The following is a 23,551-nucleotide window of genomic DNA, read 5'->3' as shown; positions in this document are numbered from 1 at the left end:
ATGTATTTACTAGTACATATCTCCCAAGATAATATCATTTCTCAATAAGACAATAATAATTCATATGTATCTATTATAAAGATGGAGCAAAAACCTCAAAATTGTACAGAAATTTAAATTATATATAACCAGTGAGGAAACAAATCATTACTGGTATAAAAGTCTTACCCAAACATGTTATCAATTACTTGTAATAACTAATAAAAATGCATGCAAAATTAAGTAGTAGTTGGTGTCCTACAAAAATAGATCCAACCTAACTTAAAACAAGTTCTATTAATAAAATATAAAGTTAAGATAAAAGGACAATGAAATCTATTGGCACTAGGTAATTAAATGAAATATGGAGACGCATGTAAATGTAAAGTTGACAGGGGATACAACTATTCCAAGTTATTGCATGAAAAAATGAAGGATGAAAGTGGAAGGACAACTAACCCCTCCCCCAAAAAACAGAAAAATTTTAAAAAGATTTTCACATCAAACTTTAAAAATACGAAATAGAACCAAGCTATTTAAATTTTAAATCTATCATCACAGTGCAGGTGTGATTTGAAAAAGGAAACTAAACAGAATTTATGTACTTAATTATATATGGAAAAAATTATACTATACACATTGATGCTAGTAAAAACTGAGGACAAGGGTGCACCTAGGTGATGCAGTGGATTGAGCACCAGCCATGAAGTCAGAAGAGTTCAAATCTGAACTTAGACACTTCAGTGCATTTGTCAAGGATGTCTAGAATGACATAGTAAAGCAGTATATTTTTACCATCATGCAACTGAGTAAAACTTGTAGAAATAAGTTGGCACTCACTATCAGAAGCATGGTCCAGTAAAGCACAACAAAATTCTTCCCTCAATAACTGTTTCCATGCATTTATCAAAAACAATACAAAATTCCTTTGAAAAACAAGGATATGCATTTTTTATTTCCTTCACAAGCTAATTGTACAATATTTCAGAGTCTGATTCTTTTTGTACAGCAAAATAACATTTTGGTCATGTATACTTATTGTGTATCTAATATATATTTTAATGTATTTAACATCTACTGGTCATCCTGCCATCTAGGGGAGGGGTTGGGAGGTAAGTGGTGAAAAATTGGAACAAGAGGTTTGGCAATTGTTAATGCTGTAAAGTTACTCATGCATATAACCTGTAAGGATAAACCTCAAGCACTACTATTAATTTTTTGGAGGCAATTTGGGGTTATGTGACTTACCAAGGGTCACACAGCTAGAAAGTATTAAAGATTTGATCTCAGGGTCAGCACTATAAGTTAAACCACTTAACTGCTCCACTCTTGATTATTAATAAATATCCATATTTAACAAAGATATTTATCACCACTGTAAAAATCAAAAGTACAATTAGCTAAAGTCAACCCGATGTTTTTGTGCACAACACCATATTGATCAATTAAAGCAGTGGTAGTAGTAACAATGGTAGTAATGAGACCAGCACTTAGAGCTTTTAAGTTTGGCAAAGTTGTTTAAATTATTTAACCCCCAAACCTACTTGTAAGGTATTGTACTATTATTATCCCCATTTTATCCATGAAGAAACTGGCAGAAAAGTTAGATGACCGCCAAAATGAGAACCAATAAGAATGTGAAGCAGAATTTGAACTGAGGCCTTCTTGACTCTTGGTTCTAACTACTGGCCTAACTACTCACACTGAAAACACTAGTGAATAAACACTTATCCTAGCTTTACAATTAAAAAGGCAATCAAAAAGGCCAAGATGGGTCTTCAAGAGCCTTCAAAGAATTATAGCTTGAATTAAGTTAAACTCTATGAAACAATTCAATAGCAATATTGTTTGGTTAAGAATCATGGTGTGAAGTTTAGCAAAAGAACCCTGAAGAGGCACAAGATGGCATGAATGTTGGAATACAACAATACCTTAACTACAAGGAATTGCAAAGAAGCTGTATAAGGATGCCAAATTTAGATCAAAAAATAGTTGGCCATATGGCAAGAAATGGGTTACATCTGTACACTAACCATAAGAATGAATATCCAGTTTACTCCCCTTTAAATTTATCACAAGATATAGTACACATGGACTTCCAAATTTTTAAGTTCTGAAATCACTGAAATCACAGATCCATTTATGCATTCAAGAAAGAAGAATGGCATAACAAAATGGATTGGAATTGGAAGAAATTCTATTTCTTCCTCTGTCATCTTTATGGCATAATCTCTTATGCTCAGATTTGTCATGGAAGATTAAGTTGAGCCCATGAAGAAAATAAAAACCTAGCTCTTCAGCAAACTATTATTCTGTAACAAAATCAATGCATATTAACAATACAAATAAATAACTATTTACCTTGAAAGGTTTGTCTCCACTGTGTGTCAGCATATGTCGTTGTAACCAACTTTGACTGGTTGAAGGAGTATTATATACTTTACAACCTTTCCAAAGGCAAACAAATACCTGTCAAAAACAAAAGTTTCAATTTAAAATCTTAAATTCAAAATTCAAAATTATTTTCTTCATTTCATTTCTCATCTAAAAAGCAATTTTCTAAAACTATTTTTCTACATCCCTGTATGATACAATATGTTAAGTAATGAGTAGCTTTACTTTTAGTATTTGAAGTAATTAGAATACACTATTTTAGAGGGCCTATGTTTGCTTTTCTTGAAAAAAAGTTAATGAGGTTAAACATTTACATATACTTTCACAAAACACATACAGTGAATAATTAGAAATTATTAAATTGTTTTCATCTTTCTCTTCTCTCTGGATATAAATTAATTTGTTGACTTGCTGCATATAAATATATTAATGTTCATTTTAAAGAAAATATGAGAAAATTTTAACGTTTTCCAAGGAGAAATGTTTCAAAAGAACAAATACTTCCTACAAATAAAAATTAAAATCTTCAGATAGATAAAATATCAAAGATATCTGAAAGCACTAAGAAAAGTTGGTAAGTGATTAAACGTGTGGGTTTTTTCTATAGAAACCATATTCTTACAGGCATAAGCAAGGACAATTTTCATTCTTTGCCTGTTCCGTTTACATTCTTGGGTATGAGCAATCTGGGTATGACTGGGTTTTTTAATTGTCCAAACATTTTGTAATATATTTGAAGCAGCCCCATCCTTTTTCAGTGGAAGGTCAGTGAAACAAATGTTTCTGAACCTGAAAATCAAAGAGTGCTCTTCAACATCAGCTATCAGAGAGTGTGAATCATTATAATTTAAGTAATTCTTTTACCTTAAAGACAAGAGTAATTATATATAGATAGCCACACTGCAAAACAAATTTCACCAGTCTATAACATGGAAACATTAAGAGATAAAATACAGGAAAATAATTTCAAACTAAAAGAGCTTTTCAAATAAAGATCTCAAAAACAATACTTGTAACTCAAACATTACTTTTGAAAGAACTAAAAAATAACAATTTAAGGGAAGTCTAAGGTCTAACAAGACTAGCGAATCATATAAAATATGTAATAATAAAGAAAAAACCACTGATGGAAGGAACCAATCACTTCTATTGAAATAATTTTATCTATTTTGCCACCAAACACTTAATTCATACAATATTCCACAATATGTGTTCATCTGTATGTCTAAGTCAAAGAGCTGTGTGTGTGTGTGTGTGCGCACGCGCGTAATAACCTTATAAACATAACATACTGTGTGTACTGGGTATGAATGTGACATAATTATGTCTGGCATGTAAAATCACATAAATTGACAACTGCAATAAGTTCTTTGACATTCATCGACAAAAAAAAGCAGTCAAGTTGTGTTTAGTCCACTAATAAAAAGGAAATTAATAAAAATAAATAAAAATTCATAGAAATTACCCAATTTGAGAAGTAAGTAATTACAAGAGCACAAGGAAAAACTGACTTAATTGGAACCATTTATTGATCCAAATAAGCAATGGAAACCCTTCAATTCCATTCACTAATCTTTGAAACTGAACATTTAAAATGATATGCAACAAACCAAAGTCAACTTAAGCTACATAAAGATAGTAAATCAAAGAGTACTGTCTACCTTTTCTTTCTACCAAAGCTTAGTTCCTATTTAGAATCCTTCCCATTGAAACGGTTCTAAAACGCTTTTAAAAATAATTCAAAGTCATTTTTTTTCTTTATAGTAGGTGAATTTACGGCAAAGCAGACAGGTTTGTCTTCATAACCAAGCTACTGGTTTAGAATACATGATTTTCTCAAAGCCAATGTATATGAATTTAGTTCTGAAAATTCTCATTAAAACAAAAACTTTCCTAAAAATTTGAAATTTTTGCCTCTAAATTAGTCTGTATTTGGTATTCAGATATTTTTAAATGAGTTTGAGCTAGGATATTAAAATACAACTATTTCTTGACAGGAAAATTTCATAAGCAAACAATAAATCATGAAACAATTTTTAAATTGTTGAAAAGTTTACAAAGCACTTTATTACTCATGTATTATCACATGTGATAATAGCTGTTTTGAAAAATAGCTCAGAAAGTATTTTCCATATTCAGGTGATCCTTCAGTCTCTTTCCAAGACACTCACTTGGAGATAATGATTTAGTTTCTTCCTACTTCCCTTTCTCCTCAGAAGGACCAGGCCCTGGCTCAGACAAGACTCCAGAGACAATGGTTGGCACTCCATGAAATCGTAAGATATTTTCTACCTACTATTAAGCCTATCAAAAGGTAAAGGATTATACTTTTTAAATGTAATATATACACATTAATACATATAACATATATGTATGCTACTATATCCACAAACAAATAAGAGCACACAAATCTTTCAGCAAGCTATGAAAAAAGAGCAAAGTGCACAGTGAACAATGTTGGCCAGCAAATACTTAAGTGCTTACTGTATGTCAACACTGGATAACACTGGAAATAAAAAACAAAAACATCACATATCTTCTAGGAAAGGGAAAACAGGTCAATAACTAGGTACACAAAAGATACATACTGATGGAAAACCATTCAAGGGCAAAGTTATTAGCAGATAAGACTTAAAAAAGGGCTTCTTACAGAATATACAATTTTTGTGGTCTTGAAAAAAACCAGGGGCAAAGTAATGGACATTTCAGGAATTAGAGAACTAGTGAAAAAGTCCAAAAATGGGAGATGTGGTACAGTATGAAAGGATGAGTCTGCTATTGCAGCTAAATTACACAAAGTAGCCAGATTGTGAAGGGAATGCTAGTAAGTGGAGTTTGGCTTGAGGAGAGGATTTGAAGAGAAGGTTACTACTGCAAGATGATAAATAAAAGATGGCCTAAATTGGAAATTCTATGGAAACAATTAACTTTCAACAATAAACTTCATGTGTGGGGGTGAAGGGGATTTCAACCCAACCCCATGAGTTATAATGCTGTCTTCAAGAGTAATAAAATGAGAAAGCAATCCGTTTTAGTTATGATAGGTTAGACATCTATGTGGCATTCAGTTCAAGGAAGTTTTACTTTCAATTCTTTAATACATACAAGCTTTGTAACACATAAGTACCCTAAACTTCTCATTGTCCCCAAGCAATTCTAAAAGTCTAAGTAATCAGGAGTATGAAAAGTTAAGACTCGCCCATAATCCTAAAAGTATTAAGTGAGAGTTCATAAACCAGGATTAAGTAGAGGACAAGCCAAATATTAAAAATTGCATTGCATAAATTTAATAATTGAACAATGAAACAGTGACATAGAAAAGAATTGGTATCAAGACTCCCAGGTTTAACTCTTAGCTTTAATATTTTACTAGCTAAATTTACTTTCAATTTTTTTACTTTCACACCTTTCTAAAAAGCTATTAATAATCGCACACTCTCAAGGACATTGGGAGAAAAGTGCTTTGTAAACTGTTATAGGTAATTATCCATAAGACTTTGGAACAAAAAGTCCTAGGAATGCTGATGTTATCAATAAGATTTTCAAAGTGATAAAAAATTTCTTTGAAACAATTATTTTGGACTTGAATCTCTTCAACTCCAAACTATGTAATCTGGTAAGCTTAGCATTCTTGAGAATTCCAGAAAAACCTTTTTTTCTTTAAGCATAGGTTTGTTCCTTAGTAGTTGGTACCTTACCTTCAAAGGTCTTCTCCAGAATGCCCAAGATGAAGAAGGCTGGTACAAAACTGGGAACCAAGGGTAGTCTTATTCTCCTTCATTTTTGGTCAATTTCCTTGAACAAATGTACCAGTGTATTTATTTTAAAGTGTGCATGATTTATATGGGCCTGTGTGACAGCACAAATAGATGCACCCCTCTTTCTTTACTAAGACTGCACAGTGTATGTATGTGATATTTGTATGTATGATTTTTAGCTTAACCAGTTCAAAAAAATCTATTAGTAATTTAAATGAAATATATACTCCCCCCAAAAATTGAAAGTTTTCTGACAATTAACATGCACTTTTTAATAGCAGAATTATGCAAATATATTGGGAATGTAAAATTCCATCCAAGTAATGAAAATGGATTTTTCCTATGCAACATAAAAGTGAAAAATTTTCAAATTAATTTGCTTTTAGTATATGTATTGAGAAAGTACAACTTTAATAATAATCCCACCACTATTACATATAACATATTACATGAACAATACAACAATTTCTTGTTAATCAATTTATAAATAAGGAATTTGTTGTATTCTGATCACACAATTATTTTGATGTCTTATGAGATGTTCAAATTAATGGGAGTAAAACCTTGAAAGCTACTTCAAGATGATTACATATCCAAATCCACCATGATTATTTCTCAAAGATTTAAGAGGCAGAATTCCTATCAACACAGGGTGGTTGGCCTGCATTAAATCTTCACATACCATCTTACAAAAAAGAAAAATAAGACACCAACCAACGAAGAGAGTCTATAAAAGAATAAGTGAGACAAACCAAAATATCAAAAGGAACCACACTGATAAGTTTTAATAAAAGTACCAAAAGACATTTCTCAAGAAGAGTGACCAGCTTGGACAGCACAGACAACTCAGAAATGCATAATTGGACCTACGGTGGTTTAAAAATGTATAATCTTTTGTTGTTGAAACCCAGTCATGCACAGAAGCAGGGACCCAAGAATTCAGTTCTGTTATACTTGTACTTAGCTTTGGGAAATAGGTTTTCCTATTATATATGCACTTTGAACCACTAAAACATTGCTGGTAAAAGACTAGTCTCCTACATACAAGTTTTGGTACATGAGAGAACAACCATGAAATTAAAAGTAAAAGGCATGACCTGAAGAAATTTATGTTATGGAATACACTGAAGGAAAACTATGAAGATTAATATACACATCTCACTGTAAATGAAAATTTCTTGTGTGCTATATTTGGCCTCTGAGAAGAGTTTTTAAAAATACAATTACATCCCCATTTGTAGGGGCAGGGCGATTATGGGGTCAGGTTTTATTGGTTAGTTTCAGTGAACCTGTTCCCTTTAAAGGAAGGCAGATTTAAGGATTTAAAAGACAAAGTTGGTTTGCTTTCTTAAATGTAAAACTATTTTGGGGAGTGGTGCACTTATACTCTTGTAGTAGTCATGATTATTGTTTTCTTGGGTCTCTATTATTCTGTATCACCACACACAGATCTTTTCTATATTCATTTTATCATTTCTTACAACCCAATACTAAATTCATGCCGCAAAATTTGCTTAGTTATTTCCTGATCAACAGGCAGAATTTGCTTCTGATTGTGTGCTATCACAAAAATGACATATATAAAGAGTGTTTCTTCTTATCAATGACCTACTTGAGATATAAAAGTTTTTGTATAGTAGTGAACTCTGGGTCAAAGCAGAAAACCATAAAAAGGGAAAACACACATAGAATGCAAAATTACAAGTAACTCCATGAAGGTGGGTATTGTGTATCTGCACATTTCCAAAATTTTTTCAAGTAATAAGCGTTTATTCATTTTTCCTTTTTCTTAAAATATTAAATTTCTTACAGGGTGGTGGTGAAAAAGGATGAGGGAAAAACTGATTTTATAAATTTTTATTTAATTTTATAAATGCATAAAATTAATATTAATTATATAAAAGTATGTGATTTTATATATTAATAATATAATAATTTTTTTATAAAACACTAGGCAAGTTGCCTCAATCTCCAACTATAGGGGATCCCTGGGCAGGTCACTTACTCCAAAATGATAAGAAAAAGAGCTTATCAATGCCCAGCGAAGTGTAGATGGTAGAACACAGGGTTATAGTAATTTGTTCTTCCTATTAATTTTAGTGAACAGACAAGTAAACAATTAGAACTAGGGATCTTTTTTGACATTCAAGATGTTCTTTTTTGTTTGTTGCTTTGTCATGATCAGGGTAAACTAGGAAAAAGTGGCTCCTGTATACAAAAAATGTTTTTTTATCTATGCCAGTCTTCTAAATTTAAAGTTTGTTATACTCATTTTCACCTCCCACACAGACCCAAAGGAAAAAAATTTCTTTAATGATTCCAACCTATATCCTATACTACAAATAGATGCAAGTTGGCAAAGATGATAAAAAAGAGTTGATGCCAGAAGGCCTCCAAAATAAGCCACTCTATTATTGCACTGTTGGCTGAAGTATGAAACAACCATATTAGTGTAGAATTACTCAAGAAAAGTAGTTAAATTATTCATGTCCCTGGGAGTAGCAATACTACCCCCAGGCATAGAAAACATGTCAAAGACAAAGGCCCAATAAATATCAAAATAGTTGCTGCATTTCTTACATTTGCTTATTAGATACTCATTTTCAGAATGACTGAAAAACTTATGATTATTTACATGCATTAAAGATTTATAGGAAATGAGAGAATAATAGAATCAAAAGATCAATATGCATAATGACTGCAACAATATGAAGAGATCAAAGTCAAACTTTTAACTATCTGAAAAACCAAAGGAGCATTTCAAGAATGATACTATTGGAGGAAACTACCAGAAGGGAACGTTTTATATATGGATAGCTGTGATGATTGTGCTAGATATTTTGATTTGTCATAAGGGAAGGTGTTTTGTTTTTTTCAAAAACAGAAAAGTCAATCAATAAAATACTTAAATATAAGTAAGCCTGAAAAACAAAGAACAAAATTAAATGGCAAAATCTTTTACTTGAAAAAGACAAAATAAAACCGAGCACATAATAGTAACCAAAAAACGTGTACTCTATAGAGTTTTTCCCCTCTTGCTTCTAAGTAAGCTGATGTTCATCTAATACAAATGCATTCCACAAAAGAAATGTCATGTATAGTAAGGAAATAGAAACTTTAAATTATATAACCAAAGTAATTTAAGAAAAGCCAGGTAATAATTCCAAATTATAAAATAATTCAAATAGGGTGGAGAGGACATAAGAAAAAAGGAATAAAACCAACCCCTCCTCGCTGACCATCTACATGTATGGAACGAATGTGATCTGCCAGATCTGGACTAGAGTTGAAGCAAGTCTGGCACTGGTCCCAACAACAGTTATAGGCAATGTTTTTGCTTGAAGAAGTAGTGCTTCCTTGTCCGTTCATCATTGCAGGAGTTGAACGCCCACTGGAAATTGTGCTGTCTACATCCATTATAGTACTGCTTATGCTGTAAAAGAAAAAACATTTTTAGAAATACAAAAATGCTGCAGGTATTTTATGACTTAGTAACTAAAATGCTACAGCTTATATGTATGTATAAGAATCATGACAATCAATAAGCACCTATATATACACAAAAGAGCTAAGTAATAGGGATAAAAGGCAAGAGAAAAGAGAAAATATGCAAATGAATTGCATACAATCAATGAGAGAAAAACTAGCATTAAGTATTGGAAAAGGCTTTCTGTAGAGTTTTAAATTGGGACTCAGGGAAGGCAGAAGATATGGAAGAATATTTCAAGGCATAGTAGATATCCAGAAAAAATATCCACAAGAGTATATAGAGGCCAGCATCACCGAAAAAAGCTGGTGTAGGTAAAAAACTGAAGATAGGATGGGGCCAAGTTATAAAGGATTCAGAATGCCAAAAAAAGATTTTGTTATTTGATTTGAGTAGAGAGGTGGGGAGTAGGGAGAGGAGAAAGGGTTCAAGGTTAAAGGAAAATCAACTGAATAGAAGATGGAAAAACTTAAGGCATAACAGCAGAATCAATAGATAAGGGTGTGCACCAGAGTTGTGTCAGTGTAAGAAGGGTATATGGAGAGAAGTTCCAAAGGTGAAATTGCCAAACCTTAGGCAAAAAGCTTGGGTAAAAGTTTTCAAGCCTGAGGGCCTGGGAAGATGGTGCTGTCTTGTTAGATAAACTAGGCAGAGAAGGTTTAGGACAAAGAGTTCCATCCTGGGCAACGATTTTAAAATAGTTCAAGATGTCTGAAAAACAATTGGGAGATGCTAGAATGGAGGCCAGAATAAAATTGAGGGTTAAGTTAAATTAACTTAGAATCATTACATAGAAATAGTAATTAGCAATAGAAATAGTAATCTATGAGCTCTCATGAAATCACCAAATGAAGGTATATAAGAAACCAGGAGAGCAAAAGACACAACCCCAAGAGATTCCTACAATTATAAGGAGAATTTGGAAGAGAAGCCAACAAAGGAAACAAAGTATACCAGGAAAGTAGTACCCTTAAAACCCAAAAGAAAATAACAAGAGAAGGTCAATTTTGGAAAGTAGTTTCTGTGGGGAAAAGGTTAGAAGCCAGATTAGGATGGGTTAAGAGAATGAGAAAAGAAAAAGTAGTGGCATCTATTATAGAGAGCCTTCTTAGCATGACAGCAAGTACGGAAAGGATCAAATGAAGGAGACATGCACATACTTGTCTGTAGGCAATAAAAGTAAGGATGACAAGAAAGGGAAATCTCTTTTGGAGCAGACAATGAAATGGAATCACTTGAACATGCCTTGGTGAGGAGAAAGGTAGCTTCATTATACTCATGGGGTAGAGAAAGTGGCAGAAAGCAACTGAGTGACAGATGAAGAAAGAAGAAACATCAGAATAGTTTCAATGTTTTTCTACAAAGTTTTCTCTCGTTTGAAAAGGTATTAGCAGAGTCACAGAAACACACTTAAAGGTTTGGAAGAGCCACTATGGAAAGGGAGAGAGTGATTTGTTAAGGCAGTTAAAGGACTGCCTTTCAGTGAGGATGCCATTGAAAATATATAGCAAATTTGTAATGGACCAAAGATAAATGATTTCTCACTTCTTTGAGCACCAGGTGCATAGGAGTAAAAATGGCAAATGGCAGGGGTGATTCAAGGCTGAGACTTGGCACAGCTTTACTGGCAAAGTGATAAGAAAACACAATGCTGAGTTGAACTGGTTCAACAAGGAGCCAAGGAACCATCAAGGTTTTGTATGGAAGAACAGATGAAAAGGTAATAGATATGAATGTGGAGTTGGTGCATCTGTGTGATGGCCAAGATCAAAGGTATGACTCATCTTTGTGGTTTAGGTAGGATGGATGGAAGAGTGAAAAGCTGTTTAAGTATGCTAAAATCTTCTAGTTATGACAGCAGGAGCTAAGGATAAAAAAACTTGTAAGTCAAGTAGTGAACTCATTTGAGGAAAAGGAATGACCTAGAGATCTATAATCTACAGCTACCAAGAATTTTATTTGGCTGGTAGAGATGATTTATATCAAGTTCAGAAGTCACTGGGATGAAGGGAAAAAAACCTAGAAATGTGGCAACTGAGAGCAAAGGAGCATTATAATTGCCCTGCCTAAAACTAAGTGAGGTGAAGGGAATATATGAAGGGTGGCCTGGGACACTGTTTCACTAACAGCTAGATGGGAAAAAAAAATGAGACTGGAATGGAATTATGTTGCCTATGTAATAGGCATTCCAGAGGATACAGTGGGAGGATTGAGTGGTGTTTGGTTTGGGGATGAAAATGAGGAATTAGATGGCAGGGGAATGGATCGTTAGTAGTTTGGAGTCAGTGGAACATACAGGGTATGATCACATGTAGAAAATGTATGAGTAGAAGGCAGCTCCAACTGAGGTTGGAGATTGGGCTGAAGGCAAGTGCAGTATGAAATCATAGGAAGCACCACTTTTTAATGAAAGGCCCACTTCACAGCTCCTTATCCTTCTAAAGGCTGTAGACTTGTTGTAGCTGATAGACACTGAAATTTGGATGATTACCCCCCCTTTGCCAACAGACTGGAGGTTTGAATCCCCCCCAATGGTAGGGGAAAGAAAGAGGGGAATTAGGCAGGAAAGAATAGTTCCCACCAACTACCTCTTCCTCCTATTGACATAAAACAGGAGATGGAAGGCCTAAGGTCAAAGGAAAGACAGCTAGCTATAACTTGTTATTTGTCTTTGCACCTGAAGCTCCCCCAACATTCTGACTGGGACAAATGGCCATGAAGCAAAAGACAACTTCTGTTATCTTATGGTGACACAGAAAGACATTATTGGTATAGATAGTAAACAGACACTTCAGTCCAAAACCTGGTCGCCTTCCCTCAAGAGACATGGGATATAGAATTATCTGGATTTCTTTTCTACTAAACTTTTAAGGTGTAATGCAAAAATTTTGGAATATGTAGCTTATGCAAACACCACCCTTCTACCCAAATGGCTGTACTATTCCACAGAGCTATTAATGGTCAATTAGATGTTCATTCAGTTACATATGCAAATTATAGTTGAAAAATTATTTAAATATGACCTGAAAAATAAACTTGAGCTGTTTTTCCTCTAATTTTCTACTTTCCTCAATCTCACAAATGAATGTCTTTAAAATTCAAACCCATAAAAAGTTGTGATATAATTAAGGAGATAACTTTTCTATTCCCTTACAAATTCCATGGAATGACAAGTTTTAATTAGTTATGCTCACAGGTTTTTAACCTTTTAACTGGAAGCTTTTTGACCACTTTGAGAGCAATGAGCAATTTTGAGATCTTTTCATCTTCGTTATAGTTCAATTACATAAGGAACTATGTTTGAATTGATATATAAAAATAAGTTAAAATGAAGAATCAGGTTCTTAAGTGAAAATATCCCCAATGTTTAGTTTAACCTCCTGAGACTATAATCTTTTCATCTAAGAGGATACAGAACTAGATCAAAATGACATCGTATGAACCTATCTCCCCTTCATCTACTAAAGCAAAGAACTTACCTAAGGGACTTTCTTAGTATAACCAGCACTCAGTAAGAGCTTACACAGGCAATTAAAATACAAAATATATAGAAGCAGAGGAAGAGGGGAAAATCAAAACAGCCTGGAAAAAGGGCACTGTGATACAATGTTGTGCAATGGGGAACAAGAAGTAAGCCATTTATAGATTGAAGAGAAAGAAGGATTGTGTATTCTTCCAGGAAAAAAAGCCTGGGAAGTCAGACAGGGCTGGAAAGGATAAAATAGCCTGTATTAAGAGTCAAAAGGAAGTCACCCAAGTTTTTTGCCAGAGAAATAACATGGGCAGGTCAGAACATCAGGAATAAAGATTTTGGCAGCAGTGAAGGAGGAAAGAGGGGAAAGGGGCCAGAGTCAGAGGCGAGTAGCTGTGATGTGATCGAGATGGATGAGAGGAAAAGTGATACCATTCTTGACAAAATTAACATGTTTAATTTGAGACATCAAGGAAATGTCCAGCAGCAGTTGGAAACGCAGCAGAGCAAAATAATCTACATAATGTAGCTAGTATGGATGTTGTGCATTATTTCACAAAATATCACTTGCTTTCAATAGGTAGGAGGGGCAAAGAATTTGGAACTGAAATTTTTTTTAAAAAAAGGTTAAAATAAGTGGTAAATGAATTTTCAAAACCCATCTATAAAAAAAGGATAGCTGAATCCAAGCCGGATGAAAGAGGGAAAACAAACAATACAAAAATACAGTCCTAGAGGAAGAAATTCATTTTGTGATAGCAAGAATTGGAAAGACAGATGAACATTGAATGGGGAACAGATAAACCATAGTACATGAATGTAATGAAGCATCATGCTGTAAGAAATTACATGAATACAATAAAGCATGGAAACTTCAACAGTGAAACAAGCAGAAGGAAATATACATACACAATGTCAGCAAGTAGAAAGATCACCAACAATATAAATTGAATGAGCAGGAGAGAATTCCCTCAACCACCTTTTTGTGGGGGTTAGAGGTACTTTTTCAATATGTTCATCTTTTGATATAGGGCATGACTCAGAGGGGATGACTAAGAGGGGATGAGGAAAGGATACTGGGGGGATAAATAATGATGTAAAAAACAGTAGGTGTTAAAAACTTAGGAAAATTCTTCAACTCATTCAGAATAAAGTAACTTCAGAATTGTATTCATCTCAGATGTCATGAAGTCTCATTATTTTACACATAAGTGGGTTAAAGTTTTTCATTTTTATGAATTCCAAAAATATGTTTAAAATACTCAGAAAATACAAACTTTTATCCTTTCTCTCCTTAAAAAGACTTTAAGGAAGTAGGAAATAAATACAAAATGCATTTCTCAGTTGACTCTCATAACAATTTTGAGAAAAACTAGGTATTACTCCCATTTTCTGAGATGAGGGAACTAAGGCTAATAATTCAAACAATTAGTAGAGGGATTCAAATTAAAATCTTTCTCAACTGTAAGTTCAATGCTTTATCTATTGTACCAATGATTCCTGGTGAAAAATAAGTGGCTGCTATAGACATCTTTCCAAAAGTTTGCGTTGTAAGATAATCTCTAAACAGTGAGAGCTTGAATATGTTCCATTTGTGGTGCCAATATAAACTGCAACTGCATGGATTGAGCTGGGGAAAAGTATTGCCTAGACTATATGACAATATATATGACAACTTGCATAAGTAACAACTCAAGCATTGGACAAAGCTCTCCAATGGGTTAAGGTTTTTTGGGTTAAGTAACTTGCCCAGGACAACTCTCAAGTCCACTGTATATGAAATCATTAGTTTTTCCGATACCCACACCTCAGTGTTTTTTTCCTGGGCCACTTAGCTGACCCTCATCATCTGTACAACATAAACTTAATACCTAAATCACAATATTGTTGAGGATCAAGGAAATGAAATGCTTTGTAAACCTAAAATCAGTAAGACAGGAGACCCTAGACTCAAATTATATTTTATATATTATTAATTATTTATATATTATTAAATTATATTTCATATATTATTAGCATCTCTAAGAAGCATTCTCTCATTGTTCCTGTTTTACTTCTCATTTATCATTTGCCATCAGCAGTTAGCAATGAGAGTAGGGAGAGGGATAAAGAAAGGGACTTCTTGCACAACCTCTAACATTTTCAGTTAAAAACTGCTACCAGTCTGTAGCAGAAAGGAGCAATACCCAAACTTAATCAGAATGAGATGAAATCAGCACAGCCTACATTCAGACAAACTCAAAAAAAAAATTCTTAAAAAGTAACATTCTCTATACGTAGAGGCCAACACAAATTTGTTACAAAACTGAAAAAGGCCATACAAAAACACCCCAAAACCAAAAAACTTGCGGTATACTGAAAATACTGTACTAGATATTTTAAATCTAAAATTAAGGAACTTCATTTATAACTCAAAACTTAACCATTTAATATTCCTTTTTAAAAGTTTTATCAGTGTTTCAACAAACCAGAAAACAAAAGAATTCCTTCTTTGATTAAAAAACTGCTGGTAAAGCAATCTGGCAGAAATCAACATCTTACAACCACATAAAAAGGATTTTTCAAATCAATTTTTTAAAAAGCTTTGAAGCGTTAACCTAAAACCTTGTAAACTGGCAAAGGCAGATGCAGACACACACAAATGTCCCTGAAAGGAGATGGGGATGCTGGTGCATTATTGGTGGAGCTGTGAAATAGTACAGCCATTTTGGAAAGCAATTGAGTTTTGCAAATAAAATTACTAAAATGCCCATAACTTTTGATCTAACAAGGTCATTGATAAGGCCACATATACACTATATTTATACCCACTTTTTATGATGGCAAAAAATTACAAGCAAAGTAGATGTCCATCAATTGGGGACTAACTCAAAACAATGAGGTACATGAAATTTAATTACTATGCTCTAAGGATAGAATATGATAAATATAAAGAAACTTTAAAAACCTGTATTTAGTGAAGTAGAAGGAAGCAGGCAAAGCCAAAATACAATGACAACAATGGTAAATGGAAAAACATACAAAAAATGTGTTACAAAATAACAAGTAGGTATTTTTAAGAGATGAAAGCTAACCCCACACTCCACCCCTTATAAAATAATGCATTACTTTATTTTCAGAAATTCAGCATTACTGAATTATTATTTTTTTCTTAAGTGGACACTTTTCTGGGAGTACTAAGGGTACTGGGAAAAATTAAATGACAATCGATAATTTTTTTTTAATGACGTGGTTTTAGTCCGTGCTCTATCTAGCTCCAGCAGATAATCATGTAATTTTAATCTACTCTTATAATTTTCCACTGAAACACAGCTAAAACTGGAAATACAAAGCAACAAAGAGTCCCTAGCCAGAGCTCGTAATGCTATGTGCATTATGTACACACTCTGCACAAATATATAGAAATATTTTTATTCTAGGCTTATTTTGTATCAAGCAACAGCTCTTGATCCTTTTAAGCTTACCAAGTAGGTACTCTGAACTAACAGGTGTTAGAGGACTTTCTGGAAGTCTTTTCAGGAAAGTTTCTTTTCAGGACTATTCATCCACCTCCAAATTTTTGAACAAAGTCTTTCTGACTTCAGGGCCAGAACTTTAGACATTGCCACCTAGCTAACACATGTGTTAGCCCTGTATGTACAGGGCATAATCTCAGATGCTGGTAATTCGAAGTAATGGTGTCTAAAGGACTCCTTACATGAGATAGATCACAGAGGTAATGAGGAGCCAATGCAGTTTACTAGGTGAAGAGTGATGAGACCTGCATTTTAAGATCAATTTCACAGATGTGTTAAAAGTGGGAAAGAGCACAGAATAAACAAATGGCTACTTCAACAATCTGGGTATAACTGAGATGAAGGGGCTACACAAGACTCAAGAGAAACAACCATATAAGATGGAGGATAAATCTGATAACTGAATAGATATGGGTAATGAAGATGAGAGCGCCTATGTGAACATAAGAATGATGGTGCCCTCTGTAATCACAAGTTAGAAAGTGAGGACAATGAGGAAAAAGCTTCATGTAGAAAGTGGGATTTGGAACCTAAACCAAGATTTGAAGGAAAACAGGAACATTGAAAGCTAAAAAGAACAGGATTTTAGAATTAAAAGTGCTGAAATGAACAGGAAAAGCAGTTTTGCCATCTCTGCCAACACAAAAGGTTTCTAATTCTAATAACTAATAATTCTAGTAAATTCTAATAACATTCAATAAGTTAGCAAAAATAAACATGAGCCACCCTATTCCCCCAAAGTTACATTCTGTTCCATTATTAACTTGTTTGTAATTTTTATTCAAACTCCATTTCAGGGGCCATGTATAAGAATGAAAGACCTTTTATGACATGGTCAATACTATATTATTCCCTCTTTGTTACAAATGACATTAAACTGGAAACATTTATTGTAGCACAATTATATTACCAAGACAAAATTAAGAAAACTTTTCAGGTCAAGTCATGGTCATAAGCAACTCAGCCCTAGAGTCAGACTTCCTTTTTTAAACTTTTGACCCCTTCAAAGGGGTACTTATTGATCTCCAAAGGGAGATCTGAGATAAAAGTGAATTGCTGAAACAAGTCTGAAAAGGGACCTTTCCCCCTTTCCTCCCTAGGAAAAGCTAAGAAAATTATCTTTGTTAGTACTCAACTCCTACTCCCAGCTATGATCTGATCTAACAATACAGTTATTGTTTGTCCTTCTTAGAGGACCATGATAGCAAGAAGATGATGCCATAACATACAAATGAATTGTATTTAGGTGAAGGAGGGATATGCAAGATCACCTGGCTCACTATGCCTTCCAAAAATATCTGGATCCAGTGGCTGGTTATAAAGTAGGCTGATTCAAGTTTCTCCTTAAAAATATATATTTCATTAGCATCGCTGATTTGACAGGGCTAGTGTGGTGTGGTCCCTCAATTATCCAAAAAACATTTATTTACACCTAAACAGAGAAAAACTGAACTGGAGAAACTGAGTAGCTATTTGTCCAAACACCTCTAAGAAACCTAAAAAAAGAGTTTCACAAGAGATGGCAACACTTAGTTCTATTCAGTTACCACTTGAGCCTCTGGTGCCACAAACTTCTAAAAAAAAGCTACCATTATTTTAACATTATTTTCTGGCTCAAGAAATGTAGGTTGCAGTCTAGTTTCAACAAGAGATGGCAACAGTTATTACCACTTGAGACTTCAGATTCTCATTGTGATCTCTTTACCATTCCCTGAGCCTCTGGTGCCACAGACTTCTAAAAAACACTGCTATTTTAACATTATTTTCTGGCTCAAGAAATGTAGGTTGCAGTCTTACCGTAGGCAGCAACAAAGTTTGTCTATTAACTTATTTCAAATACTTACACATCAAATGAAACTATTTAATTTAGGCCTTGGCAGTTAGATGGTGCAGAAGACTCATCTACCTGACTTCAGCCCGAGATACTATTTGCCTCGGTTTTCTCATCTGCAAAATGAGCTGGAAAAGGAAATGGCAAATCACTCCAGTATCGCGGTTAAAGAAATCCCAATACTCAGCTGTATCAGAAAATGACTACCTTCCCTACTCCTCTGCAAATATGCAAAATTAGTTAAGGCAGAGATATAACATTTTCCCTCAGGTGCTTTTTGATCTTTTTATATTACATATTGCTCATCTCTCTGGGTTGTTAGCCAAAAGGGAAATGTAGAAGACTAAAGGAGTTGAGAAAGTCGGGACCTAGGTTCAAGTTCAGCTCCTAGGGACACATACTAGCTATGTAACAAGATAAATCCATTAATTACTTGCTGTCATTGTGTAAAACTATGAATTTCCACACCAAGATTTCCTCAGATGTGATAAAATGACAGGTTGGACCAAAGAAAATCAGTTTCACAAATATGTTAGAAAAGGAAGTAAGTTGTATGGCTGGACTAATTTTTTCCCTATGTAATAGGAAAAAAGAGTTTTATATATACTTTCTTAAAACCATCTTTCATTTTTATCATGATAGGTAAGGTACAAAAATTGTTTTGCATCCATTAAAGAAATGATGAAAATATTTCATTCCGTAACAAATACAAATGCAGTTTCAGGATTTGGCTTTGTTCTTCACTTTACAACTAGATTTTTGCCATTCCTAATAGCAATAAAACTATCCTACTTCACAATGTTTTGCCATCATCAGATGCAGTAAGCTCCCTCCTGGCATTACTCTTAAACTTTATGAAGTGAGAAGCTAAAACTAGAGAAAAATCTGAAATACAAAAAGGATTTCTTCAGTGTGTTCAGAAAATTTTGCTATTTTGTCATTAAGCTAATCCCAGGCTATACAGAACACAAATTAATGAAAAATATGGCATGGTGTTTTTCACATGGACAAAAGAAAATCTCAAAGGAAATCTCTTAGAACAGAGAAATCACAAGTGAGATGAATAGACTGATACATCTAGATTCAAAATTTATTGGATACTGTGCCAAGTAAAAGCATAAAATTAACTTACATAGGCAGATCCAATTTTTCAATCTTGGATATGGTCCAGGCATCTCCCAGAAAGGAGGTCCTACTGAGATAGGAATCTTCTTCGAAAATTTTAGTTTTAACAAGTTGCATTTCTTCCTCCCTAAAGCTAGATCTCTCTCCACTAAATCACACTGCCTCTACTATTTATTCATAAAACTTAAAATTTTCATGCAAGAAGTTAAATTTATTGCAAACATTATCCTGGACCGCTTATTAAACTTTTAAACTTATACTAAAGGGCTTTTATTCCTTTAGCTAATCTAAGTTTGTCATATTCTATTTGCAGACATTAATAAATTAGAATTACAAGTTAATAAAGGTGGAGGAGGAAAAGGAGAAGGCTAGAAAGTAGAAAATTTCTATAGCTTCGGGTTAATTCATTTAAGTAGTAAAACTGCCTAAGGGGCAAGAAAATGAGGTTATGATTATATAACCTCTCTCAGGTGAGTAAAATTTAACTGGCTCATCCTTCAATTATCCTTTTTAAAAATGTATACAAAATCTAAAAATATATACAAAAAAAATTTCCTTCAATCCTGCAAATTCCCCCTTAAAATTCATTTTCCTATTAAAAGGGAAAAGAGAAATTTTATTCTAACAACTGACAGATTCAGGCAAAGGACCCAAAGCACAATGTGTGAAAAGGAAACCACTAGTATTAAGTGTACTATTACACCCTGCTAGTTTGTTAAAAAAGGATGTGATAAAATCAACTTAAAATCAATGTTCAAACATAACTTCTCTATTAAGAGCCTTTCAAACCTATTCATACAAGTCCATCCATAGCTCTAACTGGCATGTTGTTTGTTTCTCTTACCAATCAATTTTCTCTGTATATCATCCATTCAAGTCCCAATTAAAGTCCTCATCCACAAAAGTATCCTCTGATCATTGCCGGTTATTGCTGATGAAAAGATTTTCTGAATTGTCCAGAGGCCAAACCTTCACAAAAATTCTCCCTCCAAATACTGCTACCATTTAATCAAACTACAAAACACATCTTTGTTCTCCAGATTACTAGCATATAGTAATTTTCAAAAAATTAGTCATGTACAACTTTTTCCAAGTCAAAAATAATAACCTCATTTGCCCAAAAGGTAGTGTTAAAAAAAAAAAAAAAAAATCAATGAATTAACATTAAAATGTGTAAAAATTGTGGCTTCAATTTCATTTCTTTACTATATACCATGAATTTTAAAAGTACACCAAATTCCATCTTTTAAATCATTTACATGCCAGAGAATCCATAGTTTAAGGGCGACTTCTAAAAAGTTACAACTGTTGTCTTTAAGCTAGACAGAAAGTGGTTCCAAAAGGTTTAATCCAAGCAAACACAGGTGGATACTACATGAACTAACTTTCATTTCTGAAAATGACATCTGCTTTTCAGACCAACATTAAACTATGAATATTTTATGGTTTCTGAAGTACTCCTTTGATCTTCAAGACAGTGCAAGATATTATTCCCATTTTACTGATGAAATTGTGAAGGGGGGATTAAGTTAAAGGGGGAAAGGGTCACCCAAATACCAAGTAGCATTCAAGCTGGAAGATTCCAAGTAAAGCATTCACACCACTATACCATGGTGCCCTTAGGAAGTGAGTAAACAAATATTCTGATTAACCAGAGAACATGAGTACAACACATTTTTATAAAACTCTCTAGTGTGGAATTACTGCTGAAGCCATACCTCACATGCAATATAGGGATTACAAAATATGCATTACAAACACAACAGTTTTAAAAATAAACTTTACTAAATAAAAATTAATAATGATCAGTAAACATTTGCAGTTCCTCCCCAGAAAGTTTTGCACTACTTAATCTTAGTAATTAATGTACCCATCTTAGTACCAATTAAACACAAGGCCTCTCCCACCACATGGTAACAAACCTTGTGTCTTGTGTCAACTGAAGTCAGGACAGTTTTAAAAGTTTCTAAAGAAAAGATTTAATTAGTGGATTGCTGATAACTGATACAAGTCATAACAATCAGTCAAATTTATTCTACATCATTGTGCCTTCCAAGTGCAATTAGGAACAAAATTGCAAACCAGCATCTCCCTCCCGCTTTTCCCTCCTAAAAGTATCTGAAGGAACATTACAGAATATAAGAATCACATTTAACTTATTTCCCGGTCATTCAACCACGAAATCTTAAATTATGTTTCTCTCACTCTCCAGCAAAATAAATGTAAATGGGGGGGGGGGGGGGGGGGGAGGGGGCCGAGGAGCCGTTAGAATCTGGCCTGGTAACAAATTGAATTAAGAAACTTTGTTCACTTGACTAAAGAAAACCCCCAAACCTTCCCAAGATGTAAAAGAAAAAGGAATCCGAGAGGAAAGGCTCGTCCCTGGGCGAGTAAGTTGTGCAGCTAAGCAGCAGGGGCTAGACCAGCCATGTTGGAAAACACTTGTCAATTATACTTCTGACAACTGTTCGTGAACATGGTTGAAGCTAACCTTGGGCGTGCTCGGACGGGCGGCCTCCCAGCACACCGCCTCAGGCAGCCTCTGCGGGCGGCAGCTTTCCGAGTTGGGTCGCACTTGGGGGTCTCGCTCACTCCCTCGCTGACTGTGTGGGGGGAACCCACAAGAAAAAAACGGGGCGGGGATAGGAAAGGGAGGAAAGAAATGGTCTGAGAGTTGGCGGCGGCGGCGGCGGCCAGAGGGGCGGGGTACTACGGTCAAGGACCCATCTACACTTTTCTGGGAGCCTCCGGGAGGGAGGCGGGATGCCACTGACCTGTCCTCCGAGTCCATGCGGCTCAGGGGCTCCCCGTCCGAGGACACCTCCAGGCTGCCTCTCCTGCCCGCCGAGGTAGCGCTGCTTCCGCCTCCCCCCGTCCCGTAGCCCTCGTCTCCGGCGCTGGAGACGACGCTGCTGCTGCTGCTGCCGCCGCCTCCGCCGCCAGCCCCGCCGCCTCCGCCGCCGCCGCAGCCGCCCTGGCCGCCCCGCGGTCCCTTGGGCACTTCCAGGCCCTCCTTGCTGTCTCCATCGCCGCTGCTGCTGCTGGCGGCGCCAGGGCTGAGGGAGCGGGTCTCGTCGCTGCTGCTGCCGCTGCCCACCAAGCTCTCGGCGCTGCTCTCCTCTTCGCCTCCCCCGCTGCTGCTGCTGCTCTCGTCCTCCTCCTCCTCCTCCTCCTCCTCGTCCTCGTCCTCCCCGGCCTGACTGGCGCTCTCTGGGCTCGGCTCAGACATCGTCTCCGCCTCGCCCCCGCCGCCGCCGCCGCCCCCACCCCCGCCGTCGCCGTTGAGCAGCAGCTCCGCCACCGTCTGCGCCTCTGTCTCCTCTTCTTCCTCCTCATCTTCCTCCTCGTCTTCCTCCTCTCCGGAGGGCTCGGCCCGGTTCCGCGTCGCGGGATCGGGACTGCCAGGGGGCAGGGGACTGAGGCGGGAGAGCTCCTCCAAGTCGGCCATGTCGGTGATAGCGGCGGCCATGGCGCCTCCTCCCTCCCTCTTACCCTCCCTTCCAATCGCCCAAGCCTGGGCAGACGCTGACACCGCCCCCGACGCCGCCGCCGCAGAGCAGGGGGAGGGGCCGCGAGGGGCGTCACTGGGCGCGCGCGCACCTCAACGCGTTCGAATATTTGTGGGATGAAGGAGCGCTTGCGCGAAAGGCGGAACTGGAACGGGGACTGGAATGGGGACAGGAACGGGGGCGGGGAGGAGGGGCCGGGGGTCGGGGCCCTATCGGTAAGAGAAGGTGATGTGTTTTTCACTCCCAAGTCAGTTTCTTATTCTCAGAAAGAAATTCAGTCAGTCTATTTCTCCCCTGATCCCTTTCCCACCTCAGAGTCGCTCCTCCCTCTCAGCCCTGTTACCTCGGGCTCACACGTTCGAAGCAGGAATAGGTCCGCGAGGCACTTGGGGCACCGGTGAGCAAAAGCAAGAAAATGCAACTCGGGTGGGACGCGGAATTTGGGGCCGACAAGTTTCCTTATGTCAGTCAGGCCTGGCCT

The 23,551-nt window shown here is 36.0% G+C and overlaps 1 protein-coding gene across 2 annotated transcripts in view; it reads right to left on the bottom strand.

Moving 5' to 3' along the window:
- The window catches only part of AEBP2 (AE binding protein 2), a 39,433-nt gene extending 16,362 nt beyond the window's left edge, over window positions 1-23,071 (bottom strand). The window contains exons 1-3 of one of the 2 annotated variants that reach the window (XM_031938412.1): window positions 22,336-23,071; window positions 9,357-9,564; window positions 2,341-2,448 (exon numbers count right to left, since the gene is read on the bottom strand). In XM_031938412.1, coding sequence (XP_031794272.1) covers window positions 2,341-2,448; window positions 9,357-9,564; window positions 22,336-23,030 — 1,011 coding nt within the window. In that variant the 5' untranslated portion in view covers window positions 23,031-23,071. The remainder of the gene's footprint in view (window positions 1-2,340; window positions 2,449-9,356; window positions 9,565-22,335) is intronic. The other variant, XM_031938411.1, reaches the window with a different exon arrangement.
- Between the last annotated feature and the right edge of the window lie 480 nt (window positions 23,072-23,551).

This window comes from Sarcophilus harrisii, chromosome 5 (genome assembly GCF_902635505.1).
Source record: "Sarcophilus harrisii chromosome 5, mSarHar1.11, whole genome shotgun sequence".
Taxonomy (NCBI): Eukaryota; Metazoa; Chordata; class Mammalia; order Dasyuromorphia; family Dasyuridae; genus Sarcophilus; species Sarcophilus harrisii.
Note: the sequence above shows the minus strand (reverse complement) of the source record. Positions and strands in the feature narration are given on the sequence as shown.